This window comes from Coturnix japonica, chromosome 4 (genome assembly GCF_054131305.1).
Source record: "Coturnix japonica strain WE chromosome 4, WE-NBRP24, whole genome shotgun sequence".
Classification (NCBI taxonomy): domain Eukaryota; kingdom Metazoa; phylum Chordata; class Aves; order Galliformes; family Phasianidae; genus Coturnix; species Coturnix japonica.
The window spans coordinates 19,261,063-19,282,408 of record NC_140666.1 but is presented as its reverse complement, the minus strand read 5'-3'; the positions used below and the strand labels follow the sequence as shown (position 1 = coordinate 19,282,408).

Below are 21,346 nucleotides of genomic sequence, written 5' to 3'. Positions count from 1 at the left end.
TCCTTCCAGTTGATGGCTGATCCTGAGATATAGGTGGATGCTCTCTTTCATATTTCAGGAGAAGGAGCCAAATAGATGAGGTGTGTCCCTGCAGCTCCCAGTTCTTGGTGTTTCCTTAAAACAGAGGCAGTCGTGGGGCATTTCTGAGTCTGACCATGTCTCAAGCCCTGTCTCAGCTGGTTTCACTCAGGAGGTAGCGGTGATGCCACCCTTCCTCTCTGAACCACTCTACCCACTGGAGTATCTAGTCCACCCACTATACCAACACACACCATTACGAAGATGCCATTGAGTCAGTTCCTGTTCCTATGGCACAGTTCTATTCTCAGAAAGGTGAGTTGGCTTTTCCTGAGACTAGAAAATGCCCTTCTTTGTTTTCCATTCTTGTTTCCATTGACACAGATGTCTGGACTGTACAAAGGGCAAAATCAAGGAGGAACAGGCCTGCTTCCTGGGTCATTTCCAACCCCAGTGGGACTAAACTGTTGTGTTTTTTTCACAAACAAGCCCATTCATGAGATTATTTTGTCTCCCAGAGCAACCTTTCAGGCCTTCAGACCTCAGGGTCGCTGACAATTAAACCAAAATTGGCCCTTCCAGTAAATCTCTTGATTTTCTTCAGTGACTTCAAACTCCTCCTTGGACGGATATTTGAAGGTCTCAAATCCTTTACTTTTATTTCCTTATTTCTTTATTTCTTACTGTGCTTCCTCGGATTTCAGTGTTTATTATTGTTCTAAAACTTGGTTAGGAAGAGGAGCCAGATTCAGCCTTGTTGTTTATGAACTCATTAGCAGTACCCAGCAAGGAAGCTGGCACTGGGGGGTTGACATTAGTTATTATGGTTTCTTTCCCCCTTCTCTCACATTCTTGAAAGGGATGCAATTTGATCCGCTTGTAAGATCATTTGTGCACCGCTGGCAACCTCAAAATGTCACGAGCATGTGACTTGCAATGTTATTTTCTGGCACTTGCTGCAGATAATAGCACAGACCTGTGTGACATGACTCTTTATTGAAAATATTTTATTGAATTCTGTAAATCAGGTTTAAGAGACACCAAAGAGATACAGTAAGTAGACCAGTAAAATGATTTCACAAACTCAGTTATCCGACAGTTTCCTTCTCTGCAGGAAGAGAGCCAGTTCTGTAAAGAACAAGCTGAGAAGACGTGGTTCACAGAGGTTTAGCAACTCTGACTGCACAGCATTTACGCTTAAGTTCCAATAGTGCTCCAAATGAAATCAATGCCATCGTTCATTGGTTTCAGCTGGAGTTTGATCAGCACCTTGCACCTGAGTCAGGTAAGAGTAATGTCAACAGTTTTTGGAGGCCAAACAAGCTGCTAACTGTATGGCCACGCAGATTTCACCAAGGAAAACTCCTGGAGTTTGTTTGAAATTTCTCATTACTTCCTCCAGTTCGGATACCACTCTGTACAAAATGGGCACCCTGAAGGAAATGTACCATGAAGTCTGCACAGTGATGCCAAAAGGCAAGAGACCAGCTTCTAGCATTTTCAAATGCAGTGCATATGATTCCTTTGAAATTCATACTCTGCAGAAGATAAAATGAGAAGTGGGGGTCTTCCATAATGCTCCAGCACTTCTAAGGTAATACTGAGTCATCAGAATGATAATTCTACCCTCACACTGACTGTGAAAAACAGAAAATGGCACCTCAGACAACAGCACTTGTTTTACTGTTGGCTTTTGTGACTTCTATTCAGAGAAGATATACCAAGGACAGCCCCAGTTCCCAAGACTACATTTTGCTTCATCTTTTTAAGAAGTTCACTGTATTCACTAAGACAGTACCTGAATACACCTTCCCTTCTTCCTCTTCCATTTCTAGCCTCATGCAGTGTTTGTCCCCTAACATATAATTACATAATGTTTCAAGTTATTCTCTGCCCCAAACCAAAGGCATTAACTTCGAGTGAAAAGAAAAAAGCTCTGTTACCCTGGGCTCAGCCAGTCACTGACATAACACTTTCCTTGCAGTGAGAGCTGGCAATCTCTATAAGTGAAAATATTGCTTCTACAAACTGGGTGAATGTGATTGTAAATCAGGGATATTTTAGCAGTACCCATAGAAAGGTGAATAAGTCACCCCTGTAGCTGAGAAGTCTCTCCCATTCCCCAGTTTGACCTATACATCATTTTCCAGCAAACACCTCCCTAGTGAGCACATAACTGCTTGACCCGAACAGAAGTCAGAGGCGAGTGTGGTTCTCATGGCCTCCATCAGCAGACTGCACTGCAACCCTCTCTGCGGAGGCAGCCGTGCCCACCCCGTTGTGCACAGCATGGACATGATTCAGATGTTCTTCCCGGCCTTTTGTGGTGCAGCCGTCACTGTTAGGGACCAGTGAGTATTTCTTCTGCACCTGCTCCAGTATCTGCAGCACCTAGGTTTAATAAACACAGCTATAAGTAAGTTAGAAGGAAAGCACTAACTTCTTTCTCTCTTACTTTTTCATAACTACCTGTCTGGGCCCATTCTTGAGATTGCACTAAGCATTTCTATCTGCTCAAAGGTCTCTGGGACAGGTGTGAATAGAGAGTCTGCCCCACTGAGATCAGAGACCTTAGACCTCACAGACCTTGGACCTCAGAGCCCTTTCCCCGAGGAATCAGTCTTACACCGCACATGCCTCAGGAATCTGCCCAGCACAAAGAAGTGCAATGATGATTGCAAGATCAGGACACAGGCAACGTGGAGATCTTTCATACTGCACTGAGATAACTCCTCATGCTATCACAGATCTTATTTTATCGTTTATTGAACAGGAAATTTTCAGTTGCCAGGAATGGGCAAAGCAGAGGAAGAAAGGGAGAACCAATAAGATCAAGTGTAATTTTACCTGAGACTTGGGAATTATACCAACTCTGAAGAACCCTATGTTTCCACTGTCAATTTTGGTGCAGTCCACAACAGTAGAGGCAATATTCTCTGGAGAAGGGCCATCACAAAGAACTGCATCCACCTGAAGAGCAGCAAATTTTCGCACCGAGTTCAGACACATGGGCAGTGAATCAGTAGTACATCAGTGTTTCTGTTGCTTGTACAAAGTGAAGCATTCTTTTGTTTCTCGTATCATCCTTTGTTTGAAGACAAACTAAATCACGTTGCCAAACCATAACTATACTGTACAAACCAGAAGCATTTTGGTTTCCCATCAAGTTTCTCCTTTTATTGTTCTCTCACTCCATCACCAATATGAGGAGTGTCAATGACATATTTCATTAGATATTTTCCCATATTCTTGATATCTTTTATTGACTTGCCTACTGGGAACAGAGTGATTGTGCTCTTCCATTGCCATACCTTTTGGGACCTGCTGGACTGAAAAGACATAAAGCCACCATTACCTTATCTCCCAGCTTGGCATACACTTGGTTGTGGTGTGTTGTGTCTGCCTCTCCTGTTGGGTTAGCTGATGTGACCACAATGGGGCCAACCTGGTGACAAAAAGAGAAGAAAACGGGTACAAGATCTCTCAGCAAGTTTTGTGGCTCAAAACAGCTTGTTACACCAGCAGCTACTGGGCACGTAAAGTCACCAAGTGTTAATGCTCAGAACATAGGACGGGTTCTAGCTGATGCTGTTCCACAAGCCACATTTGGCTTCAAACAAACCTGTGCTTGCAACAGAAGTGTTGAAGTTAGGACCACTCACCAAGTCAATGAGGTGCGTGGTGACTGAGCAGTCAGGGATGCGGATGGCAACGCTCTGAGGGGTACCAACGTATTTAGCAGAGTCCTTCATTCCCAGGAAGTCCACCCATTCACCTGCATAAGGAGGAGTCACACAGCACTTAATGATGCACATACTGTCATGGAACATATGGCATTGTAGGGAAACATGGCTTAAAGTTGCAATTTCAAACCCAAAGTTCTCCAGAGAGCTTGGAAATAACAGCATTTCCTCACCTCTGGGAATCACCAAGCTAATAGGAGATGGCCAGGCAGCATCCATGAAGTCCCAGAGGAGGGGGCTGAACAGATGTTTTGCAGGTTCCAGCTGCTTCAGGCTAGAAATCCAGAGTGACATGGGGCGCTCCTGAGCCTGGCGCTTGGAGCTAGAAAGGAGGTAAGAAAAATGAGTTTGGAAGTAAGCCAGAATTTAACTTCAAGCTGAAAAAGAAATGGTGTTGGACGGGTCTGGAGTTAGACGAAGTGCTGCAGGCTGAGTCTGTAATGAAAGTAGGACCATTTCAACAGACTGTCTGAGAAGAAGGAAACTGAATGTCTGCTCCCAGTAATGATTTCCAAATGAAGGCTTTAATTTACTGTGTAGTGATGGGTATAAGACCCAGTTTCCCAAGTTCTGAGGGGCCTCAGCTGCTTACAGAAGCAGAGCTAGAAACGCTTGTTAAACACAACAGGGATTTTAGTCATGACAAGATGTATCTAGAGATATGTACATTAACCCTCTGCTCTATTTTGACTTTTCTTGATCTTTGAGTTTCCTTGTGACATCCAAGGGAAGCGTTCACCAGGGCAATGAGGTAGATACTCACCGGTGAGCTTTCTCCACAGCGTCGGGCCGATTGCAGGCTGCTACAAGCACATACACAGTATCTGTGGGGATGCCGCAAGTCCCTCCGTTCTTCAGGATATCTGTTGACATGTGAACAGGGCAGAATCCCTTGAGTGACTAGAAGTGAGGGTCTGTAATTCACGGGAGAGCTGTCACAGACAAAACAGCCAATTCAGTGCTCTCATCTCCTTTTTCCAACTGGAAAAGTAATTCCTCTGACAGTACATTTTTTTCTAGCATTCATCCAAGAAGAGATCTGGCATTTAGGGGAATCTGGGACATGTTCATCTGGGCTAGAAGGCATTCATCCCTGTGTAGAAAGCAAGCACCATGCACTCTCTGTAGAAAGCTGTCAGTGGTAGCCCTAGCCTGGAGGATACATGTTTCAGACTGGATGTGCAGACAGTGATGTGATATAGCAGAGATAGCAGTGAGTTCACTGCTAAACCCAAGTCCTTTAAGGATTTGGTCCTATTTCCCCCCATAGTGATTTTAGTTTCTAAAACATGGCCCACTTGGTCAAAGTATAATCAGATTATCATGGTTTCCAAACTTAGATTGAAAAAAAAAAGTCCTTTTAATACTGTTCTGCTACAAAATCTCCCAGAATTACCCCTCCACCCTGCATAATCCCCTATATATTTCCCTTACCTGCAATTCTCTTGACTGAGGAAGCTTTCCTGGCAGGCAGGTGAAGGCACTTGGTCATTCCTCCCCCCACACCACTAAGCTGCACAAGGGGCCTACCCATTGGTAAGCAGGAACCCTCAAAGGTGCTGTTGAAAAGGGCAGACAGGAAGCAGTAAAAGCTGACCAGACCAAAGATGAGAGAGGCAGCAATGTCATAGCCGGCTGGAAGAGCACTGATGGCATCCAACAAGAAGCTGACAGCAATAAGCAAGAAAGTGAGGGAGTAAAAGAACCAAGTGATGCTTAAGAAGAGCGTGCAGAAGACAATGAAGCTATTGAAGAGCATGAAAGCAATGATCCCTACTGCTGTGTGGAAGCTTCTGCTAGTGCCATAGAGGCCACCATATCTCGTCAAGCCCCAGATGGTCCACATGACAGCATAAAGAATGAAGGCACTGCTCTCCAGGGTTTTACCCCGGGCAAAGGCCACTGAGCCACTTAGAAGCTTAAGGATCCCACCAGCTACCACCACCCATGGAATTACAACAGTGTCAAGAGGAGCTTGCGTGTCCCCTGTCACTGTTATTGCAAAAGAAGCAAGGACACTACATGCATAGCCAAGTACTTCTGCATCTGCGTACTTGGAATACCCTAGGTAGGGTGTGTGAAGGTTTGCCCCTTCACGAAGCTTCAGAAAACTGCTGCTAGCAACCAAGGCCTTCACAACACCCTTCCCTGTTGGGATTTTGGCACCCGCTTTCGCATTGTACAGGTGAATCATAGTCATCAAGGCTGAGGCCACAAAGATGGCCACATCCACACCTTGGGGTCCACCTTCAAAAAATCCCTTGGGACGGCACGCTAACGCAATGCAGTAGGCCACGTAAAACAGCAAATACAGGCCATCCACCAGGCTCTTAAGAGTGAGAAAAAGAGCCAGGACCGCAAAAAGAATTGAAAAAACCACAAGGAATGGGATAGGGAAAGATGGCTCCTCTGTTTGCCAGATTGGGTATAGAAGGCAATAGCCTCCAGCAAATTTCAAGATGGAAGTGAAACCGAAGAATGTAGCCATTAGTACATCCATTGCACGGTATGATAAAATACAGGCTCCAATCTGGTAGATCCCAGCAGCCCACAGCCAGGGCACTTGACCAATAAATAGTTTGCTAGTGACGCCCAGGAGTCTACAGCCGAAGACACTGGCAGACAGCATGTTCAGGATGAGACCAGTGACTGCAAAATGATTCATGCTGCCACTGGTGGACTGGATCTGCTCATGGGCCTTGTTTTTTGCCAGATCTGTGCCAGGGATGGCAATTTTCTCTTTGGAGAGGAAATAAAGAATCCTTCCCAAAGCAAAGTAACCACCAGCTAAGCAGACAATCATATAATTGCAAGCCACAGCAGAGGAACCGAAAGCTGTGTTATAATGCATGGCAACTTCATGAGCACTGGCAAGTGAGACAGCAGAAGCAATCACAGCTAGGACGACCTCTTTGTTAAGGAAGCCCACCACTGCAATAATGAGTAGTGCCAAAGTAAACGTGACCAGGCCAGGCACCAAGGCATTGCGGAAGTCACCGGTGTCGTCCAAAACTCCTTGCCCTCGCAGGATGAAGACAACTCCATAGCCACACCAGAACACTGAGATGGTCAGGAAAAGAGACGAGAATAGAGTGGCATTTCTTAGGCTCCTCCAAATTCCTATGAAACAAATGGCAACGGAGACAGAAATGTGATTTCGACGTTGTAGGTTATGGAAAGTGGTACTTAGGACAGGCAGCTGGGCTACAGGCTCGTTGTGTGTCGGAACCACATGAGCATGGAGCTGCATGATTGTCAACAGAGCTACTGTGAGCTTGGGTTGGTCCGCGCAAAAGGAGAAATAACTCAGCATTCATTCTGAAGAGTGTGGGTTTCGTTATATCCAGGGATTATTCCCTTTCAGCCTCACACTTCAACATGTCATTTCAACCCACAGATGTCTAAGCTAGTCTCAGTGAGCTTGGAAACAGTTCTTAGGGAAATCATACATTCACTCTGTTAAAACTGTCAGAGATCATGATAAAGCATTTGTTCAAAACTAATGTTTAATTTCTGTGGTTACTTGTAGAGAAAAAAAGTGGTGTGCTCATGTATTGCTCAAGCAGGAGACATCAGCGGTCTGGCAAGGCTGCCACAGTTAGTACGAACACGTTGGCAAAGCAGACCAAACATATGTAAAGCTATAGAAGGGGAGGCCTAGAAGCTGGCTGCTTTCCTAGTCTTACCTGCATATGCCAAAAGAGATGATAAAATCAACAGAAGAATCCCTAGAGCTGTGCTGGGGATCACGGGGGCTGCTCTGAGTGAACTGTAGAAATGTACTGCCAGCAAGAGTGATCCTATGGGCGACAAAGGAGGGGGAAGAAGAGAAAGAGCTTGTAAACTTTGCCCACCTCCCCCCCAAAAAAAACCACAACACCCCACCAGGAATGACAGCAATAAGCAATAGAGAAAAAATAACAGTAAAAGATCAGTAAAGAATAAAATCGAGAGGGAGAGTGCTGCAACTTGGTTTGTGTCCAAGGTCTCACATCTTTCTGGGTGCTTATTTTCATAAACTTCAACTGAATTGTATTTGAGAGCGCTCCCTCATTGCTGGGAAAGAATGAGAAACAGGTCTCCGATTCCAACAAACACACAGACACGCTCCGAAGATGATCACATAAACCTTGTGACTACAGAAAACCAGCCTAAAAATGGAATGGAGCAGCACTCAGAAAGATGAAATGCAAAGGACAAAAGTAAGGGAGTGGATGCAGAAAACAGAGCGGCAGGGAAGACAGATAGAGAAGAGGGAAGTGCACTAAAATAATACATATTCACTTATGAAAATGACTATCAAAAAGCTTTGATTTGCTTCCCACCTGGGTTGGAAGAAGTACAAAACTTCAGGCCAGCATTTTAAAGCCAAGACAAATATTTTGTTGGCTGCTGGACCAGGCAGAGGGATCTCCCGTCTCTAAAAGTTTTACCCAAGCAGAGAAGATTTGGAGTAAACAGACTTTTTAACCCTTTCAAAAAGGGGGTTGTCCATGAAAGCTTGTCCCAACCCCATCCTCCCGTGCCAAGAAGACTCGATCCCTACCTGCGGAAATGCCCAAGAGCCCTATGGAGTAATGCAGTGACTCAGCTTTTCTGACTGCCATCGCAGAGTTCGCTTGAAGACCCAGATGCGGGCTGAAATGCTGCCTCTCTTTCTTCCCTAGCTCTTTATAACCAAACCAACTCCACTGGCCTGTGTTCCTCCCTGCTCTCCACCCCTTTTCCCTACAAACATCTTCTATTAGTGTTTCTTTCTGCACGCGGGAGGAAATGCAAACGAGTTTCTTGCTGCAATAAATTTCAGTCTGAGTCAGAATGGACTGCTGGTAGCTCCCTCCAGGGGCCTGTTAATTTTACTGTTGATTAACCCTTGTTAAAAAGACACTTGAAAAATAACACTTACGGTTTATTACTGTTACTGCCTTTTTGCTATTGCCAGTGAGGAAATTACACCGGTTAAAATTAAGGGTTTTTAAAGACTCCATCTTGCTGGAGCAAACAAGTATTTTGCAAGCCCAGGAGATCCCTGGGGACCAGTTATTTCTCCTAACACCGGCCACTATCCTCCTGTTTGCCCCCATCACAGCTATGAATGCCTGGCACCAGTGTCCTGTGCTGGGCAAGCCCAGGGCATGTTCAGTGCCATTCCCATAAAGGTGACTTTTGTCCATGTGTCACTCCATGTCCATCTCATCCAGCCTCTCTGCACACACTCCCAGAGAACTCCTCCTAATTCCTAAGGGGCTTTTATGAGTGAGCTGTCAATGCAGTCCAGAGACCAAGGGTAAAATCTGTTAGAGTCTTACTGGCTTTCATGGGGAACTATGCAAGCAGCAAAGTGATACCTGCCATTGCCATGATCGTTGCTGTATCCCAGAGGTGACATGAAGGACTTATTCACAGCTTCCTCTTGCTTGTCATGGAGAATATGTGAGATTATGTGATCAGGGAGGTGCAGGAGGCCATAGAAAGCAGTGGTCAGTGGCCCACGGTCATGATCAAATGGGAATCCAGAACAATCCCAGCCTGGCAGGATCAACAGATGATGCCAAAGGATGCTGCTCCTAGGATGCTTACATGGAGGCAATTATTTCAGAACGGGGAAACAACGCCATCAGTTTGCAATATGCAGAGCTACGTGATGTGGTCCACTGCAAGCCCTAAATTCATTTAGGTCATCAGCCATGATCTATCTTAGAATGACAGAATGGCTTGGGTTGGAAGGGATCTCAAAGATCGTATAGTTCCAAGTCCCCTGCTGTGGGCAGGGATGACAACCTCCAGATCAAGCACTAGATCAGGCTGTCCAGGAACTCACCCAGCCTGGCCTTGAACAGTCTCTTCCATCATTAATTGGACTCCTCTCCTATCAAAGGAGGAAGAAACTGTCTTTTTAAGTTGCAGCATGATTCAGCTGTTTCCCCCCCTCCTCACCGTAAGAGGAAATAATACAGTTCTAAATTACACTTACAATAACTTAGATATGAAACCAAGCAGCAGAGAAAAGGCTTTGGGAATTTCCCCCACTTATCTCACATTTTAATTTTTTTCATGGATAATAACAGCTGTTTTTCTACCCACCGAGCAGATGCTTTATTCCTGCTTGTATAGTTGAGTATATAGTGCCTGACATCACTGCTTTTAAGATGCATGCAATAAGTGAAGTCACATGTATCAGAAAAGAACATCTTTTTTATGCCTGCTATAACTAAAGAGCCTGCCAAGCAACTAATCAGAAATACTCATGATCTTTCCAGGCGTGAGCATATCAAGGATGAGAGAGAACTGGTCCTTGCATGAGCAGGGAAGCATCCCCACCACATGCAGTGAACCTTGCAGCCATGTAAACCTATATTGGTCAGGGCTCTGTCAGTTCCTATTACCATTTTCCTTGCTGTTGTTACCTTCTGGGACAAATGGTGCTGTTGATGGAGAATTGTGTTATTCATTCCCGGACCTGAATGCCAGGAAACAACCGCAAAACTTCTGCTGAGAATGCTTAAGGTCAGGAAAGGGTATCTTGGTGTTAAAAGGAGAGAAGCTGCCAGTGCAGTGCAGGGTTTTCAACATGGGGCACGGATAGGAAGTGCATTGGCTGGAATTCTTGCTGTGGGCTCGCTCCCTGCGATACCATCTTATGCACAAAGATTTTAGTGCCTTAGTCTGAAGTAGAATGGAAAATGGACATCTCAAAAGGAAAAACAGCTGCTTTGTTGAGCAGCTCTCATCAGTTGGGGATGCTCTGGAGACAACGTGCTGCTAAGAATGTCTGCAAGGGAGCAGTCGGTTGAGGAAACAAATAATATTTACATGCCCTGCCTGTAATGCTGGAAATAAAACGGTCTTGCCAGTAAGAAATTCAGCCCAACCCTCCTGGCCCCACCTGCTCCTGGGGGAGGGATCAAGCTATAAAAGGCTCCAGGCGGTGCACGGAGATGCACAGTAATCTGGGGTTCTTAGGGTGGTAATCTTCCTGCTCTTTTTGTGACCATGGGAAAGAGAGTGGCTGTTGTGCTGGCTGGCTGTGGGGTGTACGATGGCAGCGAGATCCATGAGTCTTCGGCTGTGTTGGTGCATCTCAGCAGGGAGGGGGCACAGGTAAGAGGTTCCTGCCCCATGTCAGTCTCTCTTTTTGCCCTGGCTCTGCTTTTCAGCTTGTCTCTCTTGTACAAAGCGCTGCTCTTAGCAGCTTTGCATCTTGCTAGACCAGTCACAAGCTTCTCACTTCTGCTGGGACAATTGCAAAGCGTTAAGTGAGAGGAATCAAAGCAGACAGCAGTGTCAGGGCTGCTACAGCAAACATGAAGAACGCTCTGCTCTCTGCTTTGCACTCACAGCTTTGCTCTACGAGAGGACTGGCTGTGTGCTTTGTGTTCAGCAACTCTGTGAGCTACTCCAACTCTGAAGCAAACTTCCTTAAGTGAACCTCTCTGTTTCTGCCTCGTTCTTTCTCTCTCTTCCGCTTTGGCATTTCTGTTTCAAAGACTACTGATGACTTTGGCTGTTTGCAACTCATCTCTTTAAAACACTGAAGACTGAGGAAGAAAAGAGAGAGGAGCAATGTTCCTTTCAGCTCTGAGCCACCCACTGATCCGGGTCAGAGCTGGTTTCTTGCAGATTGGAACTGCCCCACTAAACACGAAGGCACAGCGGTGATTTACGTGTGCTGCACAGCCTGCCTGCCTAATTCCAAAGCCTTCAGAGTATTCGCGGTGTGGATTAAATCTGAGACTTGTCCAAACTGTCTCTTTGCTCCTGCAGCTGCTGCAGTTCTCCTGCCTTACCCTAAATCGGCGAGCCTAAAGCATCGCCCTGCGCTTATCCCTTGTTTGGCAGGGACCTCTAGTGGAGAAGACTCAGCCACAGTATGGGATAACTGGTTTTATGAGCACAGAATGCAGCCGCTAAAGCAAAAGTGATAGCATTTCAGTTTGCTGTCTGTGGTATTGAACGTGTTTAGGATACATGCCTGAAGGATAACAGACCTTTTCTTCCCTTCTCAGGCGGAGGTTTATGCTCCTAATGTTGACCAGATGCATGTGGTTGACCATGTGAAAGGACAGCCAACTCAGGAGAAGCGCAATGTACTAGTTGAAAGTGCCAGAATAGCCAGAGGCAACATCAAGGATCTAACTAAGCTGGATGTCAAGGGGCTGGATGCCTTAATCATACCAGGTAGGTCAGTATGTGGGGTCTGCACGCCCATGGTCTTGGAACACCTTAGATATACGTAAGCCTTGAAAAACCTCTCCAGTTCAGTGTTGTTTAGAAACAGAGATGGTGCTTTAGAATCGTATCTCATGGTGGTCAGGAGCTGAGAATATTCAATGGCTTGCAAAAGTTCTGCTTTCTTCTGTCAGTGTTGCCTAAATGCTTCTATCCACCAAATCCATGTTAACATTCTAATAAACCACACCTGACAAAAGTCCTGCCCTGGAGGACTAATCTTCCTGTCTAACCTGTTTCCCTTTTCTCAGGTGGCTTTGGAGTGGCTAAAAACCTGAGTACTTGGGCCACGCAAGGAAAGAACTGCACAGTCTCCAAAGAGGTGGAGGATGTCCTGAAGGCATTCCATGCTGCCAAAAAGCCCATTGGCCTGTGCTGCATTTCCCCAGTGCTGGCAGCCAAAATCTTCCCAGGCTGTGAGCTGACTGTGGGTCATGACACAGAGTGTGAGAAGTAAGTAACGTTGGGATACTGGTATATATCGGTATATATATATTCTCCCCGGTGTATCTAGTACTGTGCCTCGTGCACCTTTCAGTCCCAGGGCAAGAAAGATGCCAGACCGCTGACTAAAAGTTAAGCAGATCCTAGGTAGGAACAAGGTGGTTTCATATCCTCTACACGGGTCTGTTTTCTTTCAGATGGCCTTATGCAAAGACTGCTGAGACCGTGAAGGAACTTGGCTGCAAGCACATCAATAAACACGTCACCGAGGTTCACGTGGATGTGAAGAACAAGCTGGTGACCACCAGTGCCTTCATGTGCAATGCCCCCATTCATGAGATCTATGACGGCATCGGAAAAATGATCAAAGAAGTGATCAGACTTGCCTAAATGCCACAAAGTTAAATGGCAACAGGCAAACTGCTACTCAGAGTCCTTCCCCACACTGGAACACCAGTGGCTTCTGGGGTGCGAGAGCTGGAGCAATGTAAGATTGGCATACTTTATCATGGACACACCATTTACTGTACTGACCCCAAATCAGCAGCAATTGTGTGATTCTGGACTGAGTGTCAGCGCACCATAAGCTGACATACAAACACCAGGTTTCCACAGGGCTCAAATGCCACCATTATCTGTGGTTCTGAGTAGCTGGGCAGTTGCCTGGGTCTTTTCAGTTCTGACTTAGCTGACCTGACAAGCACATTGTGAGTGTGAACAGGAATTGTGCTGAGATTTGTTATAAATCCATCCCTACCTTTCACCAAAACACAGAATGGATGAATGAGTAGCAAAAGGAAGGAGCACAATTTTGGTACTGAATAAAACAGACATATTTTACAAAGGCTGAGTTTTGCTGTGATTTTTGTCTTCTACTCTGCGTTGGGATACGTTCTTAGTGCTGGTGGTTGGACAGTAAATGGGGAAAACAGCACAGAAAGAAGTCACTAGTAACAAACCCCCCCAGTTTTCCTGGGGTTTCTCAGAACTCAGGCTTGGTAAAAGTGAACCAACATTAGCAGGAAGGTTTAACAAGAATAAATCAAATTCTTCTCTTGTATTAACACAAGACCAGTTATGATAGCAAGGGGTATTTTGGAAGCTGTCTAGGCAGAAAGAGTCAAGGGTGAGATCTGGGCACCCCAAGGAAAGTGCTGCGATTTCCAATTGCTTTTAATCTCCATAAAAATTCCTGGAAATGATGTGGAAGCAACAATTCTGCATTGCAACAGGGACAGACAAGATACCCATCTAGATGAAGCTGGAACGTCAGGCTGTAAACCGGTTGGGTGACAGTGAAGCTTGGCAAAGAGAAGACACTAAAAATAACTGAGTACCACACATAGTTGTTCAGATAACAGGCCAGGAGCTGATTTTTAAGGCCAGAAGGATCTATTCACCTGTGTAATCTGAGCACTCTACAGGAGCTGTGAGGAGCACAGTAACTCACACTTTACTGGAGCAAACCTGCTGAGGGGGTTCATTATTTGCTTAGAGACGCTGCTATACCATTTGATTGCTTATTCCTACAGTTAATCACTGTTATTTAAGATAAGCCATGCCTTATTTCTCCCTTATAGTTGAACAGCTTACTTCCAGCTCCAGGGTTTTGACAGGTTTGCCTCCACTAGATTGAAAAGCATTTCAGATGGTAGCTTGTATGTTCTTATATAGGCTTTTATTCTATATGCAGCATCACATAATCATTACAGGCTGAACTGTTACATTCTCACAGTATTAAGACTCATCTTCTAAGCCAGCAATTATTTTTGGAGACTCATCCAAGCAAAAACTTCAGGCTCTTTACATCCTTCCTTTGCATTTCATTAAGAAGGAAGCACAAATCCATGGGAGACCTGACCTCATTACATCTTCTAGTTTCATAGCTGCATAGCTGCTCTCCTGTAGTGCTACTTATGAAGGGAAACCCAAAGTCTAAGATATTTACTACCTTATAACTGCTCCCAAGCCCTCAAACCCCTGTCTTCTACGTAATGCCAGAAAACCAGGAAAGGTACAGAAGTTTTTGTCATGAATACTAATGTTTGAAATTTATATTTTCTGAGATTAAGAGTGATTTGACTAACTTTATCAGATAGGCTGAAAAGCCATGGGATGCAGTTACAATAGAGAGGACTCAAGAGGAAGGCTGATGAATTTGAATTAATCTCAGCCTTTAGAATTAACACACGGAGACACAGATCTAGCAACAAAACTGTTTACTGGGATATAGAAAAATGCTTGCAGTGATGGAGCAGAATCAGCACCAAAAATGAAACATCTCAGTGTGTTTTCACACCCAAAAAGGCAACACACGAAAAAGTTTAAAAGTTGGAAAGAAGTGATACTGCAAACAGTTGTTTACAATGGAATGGGGGAAAAAAAGATAATCATGAAGTTACTGGTCAGTCAATGTCAGAATCCGCACAAACTCTTCTGGATCCACTTCCCCATCTCCATCCACATCTGCTTCATCAATCATCTCCTGTCAGACAACAAAAGTTTGGGAGACCAGATTAGGTGGGATCTGAGAGGATGGAGGGCCATAAAGCCTAAAGACCAATGAAGATTTCAGGCAAGGCTTCATGTTAACACTAAGAGAAACACACTGTGTCTGCTGCAATGAAACAAAGCACAATTCCCCAGTCAGTAAGTCTTTACACTCCCTCCCTGAGCAAGAGAAATATGTTTGTGCTTCACAAACCTGCAGCTCTTCGTCTGTGATGTCTTCTTGTACCTCAGTAGCCACCAGTTTGAGTTTCTCCAAAGAGATCTTGCCAGTGCCATCATAATCAAACACCTTGAAACCTTTCAGCATCTCCTCGTTTGAAAATGGCTCTGCCTTAGCAAGGAAAAATGGCTTCATGCAGGCATGACATCATACCACTCTACAATCCCTACTCTGATACTTTACCCAGCAAACATTTGGAATAAAATCCAAGACATCATTTTGGGTCACAGAATGGGTTATTTACCATTGCTGTTTCTCTTTCACTTTTACTTTTTTCCCCTTCTTTTCTCAGTGTTACCATGTATTAAAGGAAAAGCTACAACAGAAGCTGTTTGAACAGCATGGGGACTTGGCCTGGAATATCCTGGCCAAGCTTTGTCAGGAAGACAGAGATTAGCAACACTACTGAAGGAGGAAGGAGCTGCCAAGAATGATCCAATGGCTACAGCTATATTTTATTTCAAAAGTGAGCCAGGCTTGTGCTGGCTGTTGCTGCCTTTATTCAACTCAGACACGGCAATGTGTACACAAGCCTGCAATTAGGTGTGGCTTTGACTGAACTCCAAAGTATTACTAGGGGGAAAATGTAGACCTTCACTTTGCTCTTAGCGTAAGTCCAAGCATACACACCCTGGCAAATCTGATGGCATGTATACAGGAATGGCAATGCCAGCCATGACCCAGTCATCTCACAAAGCCTTGCAATGAAATCACAAGGATGTGAGGAGCAGAACCAGTCATGCTGGCGCTCTTTCAGAACAGCCTATGTCTACATGCAGTTCGATACTAGGGGTCACAGAGGTGTATGAGCCAAAGGAATCCCAATGGGCAATGCAGACTAGGACGTATGAAACAAAGGGCTGGTATCAAACAGCAGATCTGAGGACACTCCACAGGCTTGAGTGGCTATTGCCCATAGAAGGTGGATTTTTCATTTTCATCTGATATGTGACATTTGCTCCCTGCTGTTTTGGTTTTAAGAAAGCTTTGAACTCTACAACTATAAATACAGAGCAGAAATTACACGTGGAAAGGTTTAAAGAAGGAGAGGGGAGACAGCACTCATTCCTGTGATGTCTATCTGCTATGGTATAGAGCTAACAGTGGGACTCTTTCCCATAGGTTTCCAAGTCCTTGGTCTCTAAGGGAAGACCCCAGGCATTGTGCTTAGCACACTCTATGACAGGGAAGATTGTCTGCTGAAACACACAACTACCTGAACTAGCCAGCCTAGATCCTCATGAAAAAAGGCAGGAATGGTAAATACAACTCACCCAAGGGCAGATATCTAAAATACCTCAGATGAAAGTCCTGTTTCTCTCCTACGACGAAACAGCAACCCAATCTACTGCAAGTACCTGCATTGTAAAGTTAGGCAATTTTAGTCTTTGTGACCAGCTGGGCTCACACACCATTTTCTGGGTCATCACCCGCAGAAACGACTCAAAGTTTATCTTCCCTGACCCATCCTCATCAACTTCAGAGATAATTCTTTTCATCTCCGCTTTCCTCACTTCACAGCCCAGAGCTCTCATGGATATCTGCCAAAAGAGAAAACAGACCAACGTCGTTGTACAAATCAAACAGAAACAAAGCAGAAAAGGTATTTGAAGCAAGTAGGTACATGTGTGTGGGGGGAGTTATCTTTGCCACAGTGCAAAGATAACAGGACAAACAGCCTGTCCACTGTGCAGACAACACAGCAGCCTTCTGACTCGGCAGTGAAACTGTGCCTGTGCCAGAAGGTAACACACGTTCACAAAGCCAACTTAGTGACAGACCTGATTAAGCCCCATTCCAGATGCTCGTCTTTGCTCCTGTACTGTAGTTTATCAACACAAGCACTTATTTATCAGACCAAACAGAAAAAAGAGTCGCTGAAATCAGACTTTTGAAAATAACCATCCTTGGAACGTGAAGGTCTTTTAGAGATCTAGGATGTGATTTTTCAAGGCACAGCCTCTGACACGCTACCTGCTCGCTGCATGAATGCAGGAGAGAGGAAAGGGCTGCACAAAACACAGAGCAAGCTATTCATCCTCCATTTTGCCCCTAGAGAACAGTGTTCTGTAGCTGTCTGATGTCAGCAGTACAGTGTTGTGGAAAATTTGCAGGGAAGATCTGCAGGCAAGTGCCAAGGAGAAGGAAGGCTTCTGTCCCTCCTAAGAATACCCAGCTAAAACACTAGCACCATTCTTGCATAATTGCTAGCTGCATAACAAGCCAGAGTTCTAGCAGCAACTCCTGACAGCCCAGCAAGCCATCCAAAAGCAAACACTAATTGCTCTGTAACAGCTCCGCAGCTGGGGGTGGGTGGGGGTGGGGTGTTGTAAATTATTAGGCTTATTTGTGCTTGTGAATGATTAACCCTACTTGCAACATTTCTGTTTACTGACTGTCACCTATGTTTGACTACAAGTAATTTTGGTTCTGAGAGCATCTGCGGTCACAAAGCAACCCTGTCTCCTTGTAAAAGCCATTAGAGATGAGGAGAGGCAGCAGTGCGGCCCTTCGTGGGGTAGAGGGACACACGGAGGGGCTGCTAAACCTCGCAGCCTTCACTGCACTCTCTGTGCTTCCTTTTCACCCTGCATTTTCACGGCTTCCTGCCTTCAGGTCCATGACATCCATCACTCCGGAGCCGTCGGGGTCGAACACGTCAAAGGCTTCTCTTAGCTGCTTCCGTAGCTCAGCGCTGATCGGGATCGTGGGGGCCGGCTCCTTCCCCGCAGCCTTCGTGCCTCCAGCAGCCTGCAGCAGAAAGCTCCGGGGTTATCGGGGACCGCTTATAGCACCGCCACATCCCACCGCATCCAGCACATGCCCAGCGGGGGGACAACTCACCATTGTTGTGAGTTATCCCCACTCCACGGCAACCGCGCTGCCGTTGGCCATCACACCTGCCTGTCAAGGAAACCGTGCGTGTGGATTCGACGAGGAGCCGAACGGGTGGGAGCTGGGGGCTCCGTCACGCCGCCGTCTCCCCAGCAGGAAGGATGCGGAACATCCCGGAGAGCAGCTGGGATGGAGCACAGGCCTCGAACAGAGAGAGGGAGAGTCTCGTTTTCCTGTGTGTGTCTTCTCCATCGCCACACGGGGGCACAAGAGACTGCAGCAGTTCTCTCACCTCAGACAGATGCCGCTTCAAAGGCAGAATAGAGCTTAACTCTGACCCTCCAGCCAAGCATTCAGTAACTGGAGCCCTGCTGAAGACTTCAGGTTTCAACTCTGAAATACCCATCAGAATCCTTTGTTACCTACCCAAAGATCAGGCCATGTTGTACCAATGGGGATGTATTTCTGCATGCTCCTTTCCACAACTCATACAGCTTAAAATAAGACATTTTTATTTGAAGTACAACCTTATAGTCGAAAGCACTGAACGCTTCTGCAAACATCCATTATCACTCGTTTTAAGAGCAGAATAAAAAAGGAGAGGAGGGAATAATCACCATAAAACAGAGTAAAAAAAAGCTGATCCCCACAAATAGATCATATAAAGAGAAAACTACAAACTTCAACAGCTGGGAAATACAACTTTATGCTTTTATATTTGGAATTCTATCCTTACCAAACCGTAATGATTGGACACGTGTCTTACAGTGAGATAAGGATCTGAGATAAGAATCTGATTACTGCCATTTCTGTCTGGAAAACAGCATATAAACACCTTACGAACAAGCAGCCACGTTGCTACATGTAAACAGGCCAACACTTGGGAATGGTCCACAAACACAAGTTTAAGATCATCCGTTTAAAAGAAAGTGTTGACTTAACATCTCTGGTCTCGTCACAGAAATAACACGCTGGAGATGAGTGAGGCACCTACCAGACATACACACACGTGTGCAAAACACTAACATTCAGTTTCAGTACAGGCTGGTTTTCTTCATGATCCTCAAGAATTCCTGCTCATTCACTTCCCCGTCCCCATCTCTATCCGCTTCATCGATCATTTCCTGAAAGATATTGGTGTTCAGAAATGAGAGTAGAGTCAGAAGGGTTAGATTAATTCAGAATTACAATCACTTTTTAGTAAATAGCCTTGGACAGGACAACGTTAAGAGTAAAGATCCCATGGAATGCTAGAGGATGGCACCTAAAACTGAGAGCCTTCCCCTAAACCCTTAGTGACCCCTGAAGTGGCTTCTTCCCCCACTGAGAAACAGATTCCCACTCTTTACTCTCAAGAGATAGAGGCTTCAGCTCTCCAAATAGCCACAATTTCATTATTCTCCTGTTTACGTGGGTTTAAAACTAAACATGAAACCAACTAACACGCAAACACTCAGTGACTGTCTTCCAATTCAATGAGGATAATCTGCACCTTTAAACACCGTCGACTTGCAAAGGCTGACAATGAGTGTTTGTACATTATATGGTACAGGGGAACTGTTAGGTCACAGCTTGAACTGGTGATGGAGCACCTGGTGAAGGGCTGCGTCTGGCCAAGAAGCACAGGCAAATTGTTTGTACACCCACAGTGGAGCCACCCTGGGGCTCATACAAGAGCCAGACAGAGAAGGGAAGACATCTCTTAGTTCTAAGCTGCTTCCTGAGAAGTGCCGCATAGCTACAGAGCCCCTTCACCAGCTGGATAAGTTCTCTGCATGCAATTATTGGTGCACCTGCTAATGCTTTGCCTGGTATCAACCAGAACCTGCTAGAAGCAATGTTGTTTCTTTGTTTCTTCACTAGGAGAGTGGTTAGGCCCTGGAACAGGCTGCCCAGGGAGGTTGTGGATGCCCCGTCCTTGGAGGTTCAAGACCAGGTTGGACAGGGCCCTGGGCAACCTGATCTAGTAAAGGTGTATGTTTGGTGGCCCTGCCAGGCAGGGGGGTTGGAACTACATGATCCTTGAGGTCCCTTCCAACCCAGGTCATTCTGTGATTCTGTGTGATTCTGTGTGAGGGGAACATAAGGTTTCGTGTATCAGGTACAAACCTGCAGCTCTTCATCTGTAAGGTTTTCACCCAGTTCTTTGGCTACTCGTTTCAGGTTCTTGAAAGAGATTTTGCCAGTTTCATCATCATCAAAGAGCTTAAAAGCTTTGAGAATCTCCTCTTTGGAATCTTTTTCAGCCTTAAGTTTAAAGAGAAAAGCATTGGTTATGCTACATATAATACTCAAAATGAAAACTGTAATAACATACAACCAAGAGGAGGTGAAAGCCATTCATCCATTGTCAGAATCTCTTCTTCGGCTTCTAAAACGTACATACCATTTTCTGGGTCATCACCACCAAGAAGTCATTGAAGCTGATTTTTCCTGTTCCTTCCTTATCAATATCCGATATCATCTTCTTGATCTCTTCTTTCTTAGGTTCAAACCCCAGCGCTCTCATGGCCACCTGTAAGGCCAAAATAAGTTATTAGTCATACAAAACAAGGGTTTCACTCCAGAAAATACATCTGCAAGTCTTTTCCCTGTGTAAGGCAACTTACAACCCATGCCAGGCTGTGCTTTCAGCAATAGGAAGCCTCACCTTCAGCTCCTTAACATCTATGTTCCCAGTGCCATCCGTGTCAAAGAGATCGAAGGCCTCTCGGATCTCTTGCTTCTGCTCTTCAGTCAGCTCCGGTTTGGGACTCGATTTCTTCCTCTGGGACGCTGCTCCCAACGAGGGCTTCTTGAAGCTGGAGGCCTTGGCATAGCAAAACAAGAGCAAAAGGACGTCAGACCAGGAGGTTGGAGCAGAACCCAGTCCGAATCCCGCTCCCACCGCTGGGCTGGACTGGGCAGGACTGGACTGGACTGGACTTGGCTGGACTGGACTGGACTGGGCTGGACTGGACTGGGCTGGACTGGGCTGGACTGGGCTGGACTGGACTGAACTGGACTGGGCTGGACTGGACTGGGCTGGACTGGGCTGGACTGGGCTGGACTGGACTGGGCTGGACTGGGCTGGGCTGGACTGGACTGGACTGGGCTGGGCTGGACTGAACTGGACTGGGCTGGACTGGACTGGACTGGGCCTGGGCTGGGCTGGGCCGCACTCACCATCCCGGCGGCTCTCAGTCCTGTCAGGCCGGTGCTCAATGCTCCCTCTCCCCATTGGCTACCACCACCACGCCGCTGCTGTGGTAACCATCTCTCTTATTGGTGGGGAGCCGAGGGCGGGAGGAGCTCGAAGCGTGGCTATTGGTCAGCAACAGGTTGGGGCGGATTTTCGTCTAGGCGA

General features: G+C 45.8%; 4 protein-coding genes across 6 annotated transcripts; 1 reads left to right on the top strand and 3 right to left on the bottom strand.

Moving 5' to 3' along the window:
• Nucleotides 1–995: 995 nt before the first annotated feature.
• LOC107312882 (uncharacterized) lies at nt 996–8,485 on the bottom strand. 2 transcript variants are annotated; one of them, XM_015860698.3, is made up of 9 exons: nt 8,308–8,481; nt 7,448–7,561; nt 5,196–6,881; nt 4,525–4,624; nt 3,935–4,083; nt 3,681–3,793; nt 3,374–3,463; nt 2,866–2,988; nt 996–2,409 (listed from the first exon to the last, which is right to left on the bottom strand). In XM_015860698.3, the coding sequence occupies exons 1-9, from the start codon at nt 8,366–8,368 to the stop codon at nt 2,215–2,217; spliced, it is 2,631 nt and encodes an 876-aa protein (XP_015716184.2). In that variant the 5' UTR covers nt 8,369–8,481; the 3' UTR covers nt 996–2,214. The 2 variants fall into 2 exon arrangements, with proteins under 2 accessions (XP_015716184.2, XP_085400856.1); XM_085544730.1 differs by lacking the exons at nt 996–2,409; nt 2,866–2,988; nt 3,374–3,463; nt 3,681–3,793; nt 3,935–4,083 and having other exon boundaries at nt 4,556–4,693; nt 8,308–8,485.
• Nucleotides 8,486–10,701: 2,216 nt separating this feature from the next.
• Nucleotides 10,702–13,279, top strand: LOC107312884 (glutamine amidotransferase-like class 1 domain-containing protein 3, mitochondrial). The gene is made up of 4 exons (XM_015860700.3): nt 10,702–10,862; nt 11,768–11,939; nt 12,242–12,443; nt 12,632–13,279. The coding sequence occupies exons 1-4, from the start codon at nt 10,755–10,757 to the stop codon at nt 12,822–12,824; spliced, it is 675 nt and encodes a 224-aa protein (XP_015716186.2). The 5' UTR covers nt 10,702–10,754; the 3' UTR covers nt 12,825–13,279.
• Nucleotides 13,280–14,638: 1,359 nt separating this feature from the next.
• Nucleotides 14,639–18,423, bottom strand: LOC107312877 (centrin-1-like). Of its 2 annotated transcripts, XM_032444387.2 has the most exons (6): nt 18,293–18,423; nt 18,010–18,069; nt 17,776–17,916; nt 16,578–16,706; nt 15,139–15,276; nt 14,639–14,919 (listed from the first exon to the last, which is right to left on the bottom strand). In XM_032444387.2, the coding sequence occupies exons 2-6, from the start codon at nt 18,010–18,012 to the stop codon at nt 14,833–14,835; spliced, it is 498 nt and encodes a 165-aa protein (XP_032300278.2). In that variant the 5' UTR covers nt 18,013–18,069; nt 18,293–18,423; the 3' UTR covers nt 14,639–14,832. The 2 variants fall into 2 exon arrangements, with proteins under 2 accessions (XP_032300278.2, XP_085400855.1); XM_085544729.1 differs by lacking the exons at nt 18,010–18,069; nt 18,293–18,423 and having other exon boundaries at nt 17,753–17,890.
• Nucleotides 18,424–18,489: 66 nt separating this feature from the next.
• CETN2 (centrin 2) lies at nt 18,490–21,205 on the bottom strand. The gene is made up of 5 exons (XM_015860694.2): nt 21,166–21,205; nt 20,651–20,809; nt 20,387–20,515; nt 20,110–20,247; nt 18,490–19,124 (listed from the first exon to the last, which is right to left on the bottom strand). Exons 1-5 carry the CDS (start codon nt 21,166–21,168, stop codon nt 19,035–19,037), a joined length of 519 nt encoding a protein of 172 aa, XP_015716180.1. The 5' UTR covers nt 21,169–21,205; the 3' UTR covers nt 18,490–19,034.
• Nucleotides 21,206–21,346: the final 141 nt, after the last annotated feature.